We start from the raw sequence: 3710 nt of genomic DNA on the forward strand, positions 1-3710 counted from the left end.
AAAAAAAAAAAAAAAAAAAAAGAACTCTGACATCATAGAGTGTACTTACACAAACCTAGAAGGCAGAGCCCACTGCACACCTGGGCTTTAGGGTACAGCCTATTGTTCCAAGGCTGCAAACTGGTACAGCATGTTGCTGCACTGAACACTGTAGGCAATTGTAACACAATGGTAAATATTTATGCACCTAAGCATATCTAAACATAGAAAAGGTACAGAAAAAATAAGGTATTGTAATGTTATAGGACCACCATCCTATATACAGTCCACTGTTAATCAGTATGTCATTATGCAGTGTGTGAATGTAAATACTTTTCTCTCTTCTGCAAAAATAAGATTTTTTTTTTATTACTGTCTGAAGATACAAAGAAAAATGGCATGCATGACATCAAACATGGAAGCTAGTGGGAAGAGGAAGGGGACCTATGGGAACAAAATTTTTGTCTTCTTCCAATCCAGAGGGAAGAGGCCAGTCAAGATGAACCGATGGTCCAGTTACCTGCTGGGATGGACGACCTTCCTCCTCTATTCCTATGAGACGAATGGAGGTGAGTACGCCGGAAAACAATGGGGGGGGGGTTTAAAAACTGGAAAAGAATGAATGGACCAAAATAAAGATTCCTGGAACCAAGTAGGGAGGGGATGGCTTGGCAGATAGACCTCAGACAGATCTGCCCCTTCTCTGTAATCTGGTCAAGCAGTGTAACCTCTCTGAAGTCAGTTCCCAGACTGTGAAAGGGAAATAAAGGCATTTATCTCACTGGGTTATGATGAAGATTAAATAAAATAATGGATACAAGCAGCTTTCATAATACTCAGCACATGGTAGGGGAAATGTGAATATGTTAATTAAAAAGGCAGGCTATATAATTCCAATAAACTGAATCCTTGGACACCCTAATTATACTCTTAATGTATCTAGCAATCTAAATTAACAACCAAAAGACTGTATGATAAGCATGGAAACAGAACAAAGAGAAACCTTGATTATATATAGTTCACTCAAGCCGTGGTGAGGCATTCTCCACAATTAGAATCCTTTTCTGCCTGAGAAATTCTTCCCCTTTGGATAAGGCTGAAGAAGCACTCACATATTCATGTGCTTTGATCCCGTGAAGCCCCTCTTCAATGTCACATTCTTTATTCCAAAGATTCTTAACCTGGGGTCACTGGATGAGCATTAGAGTCCATGAAAACCTGAATTTGTATTTTAAAAAAAGTGTGTATTTATTAGAGTAGTGAGAATGGCTATTGTAACAAACAGACTTCAAACTGTCAGCAGGTTAACACAATACCATTTTTTTTCTTGCTTCTGCAAAGACCAGTGAGGGTGAACCTGGTTATCAAACAGTGTTCCACATGGTCAGTCAGGGATCCAAGCTCTTTCCCTCTGGGTGCTCCAGCATCCTCAAGGGCTTCAGAGTATTCTGAGGATTCTTTGCTTTTAGCTGATGGACAAGAGTCAAGAGACCCTGGAGGATCTTGGAGGAGAGGTTTTTTGTTGTTGTAGTTTTGCTTTTGCCATGCCAGGACATACTTCACTTCCTGCCACTTCCATAACTCATGTGATACTTAGCTGCAAAATAGTCTAGAATTGTAGTCAAGTAGTGCCTTTGGGAAGAAATATAGAAGCTGATTTTGGTGAACACACAGCCATCTCAACCAAGAGGACATACAAGTATCTTCCTAGGGAGAAGTTCTGGGTTCTCAAAAGAACTGACGAGTCTCTAAAAGATTAAGAACCCACGGTTTATTCAGACAAGCAATAATGTGCTTGATGGAGTGTCAACTTTCTAGTTGTAGTTTCATTTCTGTCATGCCTCCCTGAGATCACACCCACACTTCTGTGCTGAAATTCAGTATCCCCAAGTCCCCTCTGCACACATTTACAGAAAAATTCATTCAATACACATTTATTGTGTGATCTCCAAGTTTCAGGCTCTGTGTTATGGACCAGGAATGTAGAAATAGATAAAACCTAGGCCCTACACTCAGCGAGTTCACAGCGAATGGGAGTGATAGATACATAAACAGACAATTTTTTAAAAAATTGGTATATATGTCTATAGCGATTGGCTCTTGAGTATTATAAGCATGAGGAAGAGCATTGACCCAAACTGAACCAAGTCTTTATGGATGAGTAGCAGGGAACAAAGCTGGGAAGAAGCCAAAAGCAGTCCAGAGTAGGATGAAGGGCATGAGCAAAACCCCAAAGATAAGAAAGAGCGTGGGGTAAGGTCAAGGGCATGTTAAGCAGGGAGTGAGAACAGGCAGGTCAGCAGGGTCTGGATTATGGAGGATTGTAACCCAGATAAGAAGATTAGGCCATCTGCTGGATTACTTTGCAGATGGCTAATAGTATTCATTATGTGCTGATTCTTACTAACAATTTCCCAAAATAACCTCAATTCCATGTATAGGGGCATCTTTCCCGCCCCTGCCCCCACCATAGTATCTCATACACTGAGTGGTGTCCATGATTGCAAAAAAGCATTGATGATGATGATGATGATGATGGTGATGATGATAGCTAACAATTGTTAAGCAGCAGCCATGCTCCAAGTGTTCTTTTAAGCACTTTCCAGATTTAAACTGGTTTAAACTTCACAAAAACAAGACCAAACAGTGTTGAAAAATGGAGGCGGAACATGGAAAATGGTATTTAAGGATTTCTAATTGCATCAACCCATGGGTGGGGCTCACAGAGGAAGTCTGGCTTCTTCATTCTCTCCCAACACATCCCTCATCCCCACCATGACCTATTTCAGATTATGCAGGGTCAGAATCTAATCTGGAAAAAGGAGCAGGGCTACTAGGTTATAGAAATTGAAGTCAGAGATCGTGTCTTGTCCATCTGTGTTAGTAGAGGGCTAACTGCTGTAATGACCTTCAAATATCAGTGGCTTAACTCAATCAAGGTTTATGTCAAACTCATCTAACAGTTCAAGGTGGATGTTTGGTAGGAAGCATTTTTTTTATTGCAATCCAGAGAACAGGATCCTTCTTCGTTGTGTCACCACCATCCGCCAAGGACTCAGTGTTCTCTGCCCAGTCTTTGTCAGAGTTTCTCAACCTCAGCACCATCTTTGCTGTGGGGAGCTGTCCTGTGCACCATAGGATGTTTAGCGACATTCCTGGCCTCTACCTGATAGACACCAGTAGGAGCCACTAGTCCCCTCCCTCTGCCAATTGTAATAACCAAAAATGTCTCTAAACATTGTCTAGTGTTATAATCACCCCTCCTTCTCGATTGAGAACCGCTGCTCTATATTCAGCTGGCAGAGAAAGAAAATAGCATGGAGGATTGCTTGGGACTTTTGAGCCAGGAAATGGGGATCATCATGTCCATCCACAATCTATTGCACACATACAGATTCCCTATCAGAGTATCTCATTCATTGTACTCTATCACTGTATCTTTGATGGAGGGAAGGAAGGAGGAAAACAAAGGAGTTGAGGCAAAGAGGAAAGTTGTGATCCTGGACTAGCGATTGAGAAAGCTAAGCTCTTCGCCCAGTTCTGATAAAAAAGGGATTAATTTTCAATTATTCATAATTGTACATGGGTCCTTATGTAATGAGGAATTTGGGATAGAATGCCATCTCTTAAGATGTGTTTCAGGGATGATTAGTCTCTAGAGCTATCGAGTGGTGAAAAAAAGACAACTCAGTATACTCTATACTTCAATTTTTGTTTGCATATTAACTCTT

At 41.0% G+C, this 3710-nt stretch overlaps 1 protein-coding gene across 1 annotated transcript in view; it reads left to right on the top strand.

The window, feature by feature from the left end:
* The first annotated feature begins 478 nt into the window (after positions 1-478).
* The window catches only part of ELSPBP1 (epididymal sperm binding protein 1), a 27206-nt gene continuing 23974 nt past the window's right edge, over positions 479-3710 (top strand). The window contains exon 1 of the mRNA XM_012653364.1: positions 479-548. Coding sequence (XP_012508818.1) covers positions 479-548 — 70 coding nt within the window. The remainder of the gene's footprint in view (positions 549-3710) is intronic.

Source organism: Propithecus coquereli, unplaced genomic scaffold, assembly GCF_000956105.1.
Source record: "Propithecus coquereli isolate 6110/MARCELLA unplaced genomic scaffold, Pcoq_1.0 Scaffold42, whole genome shotgun sequence".
NCBI classification, from domain to species: Eukaryota; Metazoa; Chordata; class Mammalia; order Primates; family Indriidae; genus Propithecus; species Propithecus coquereli.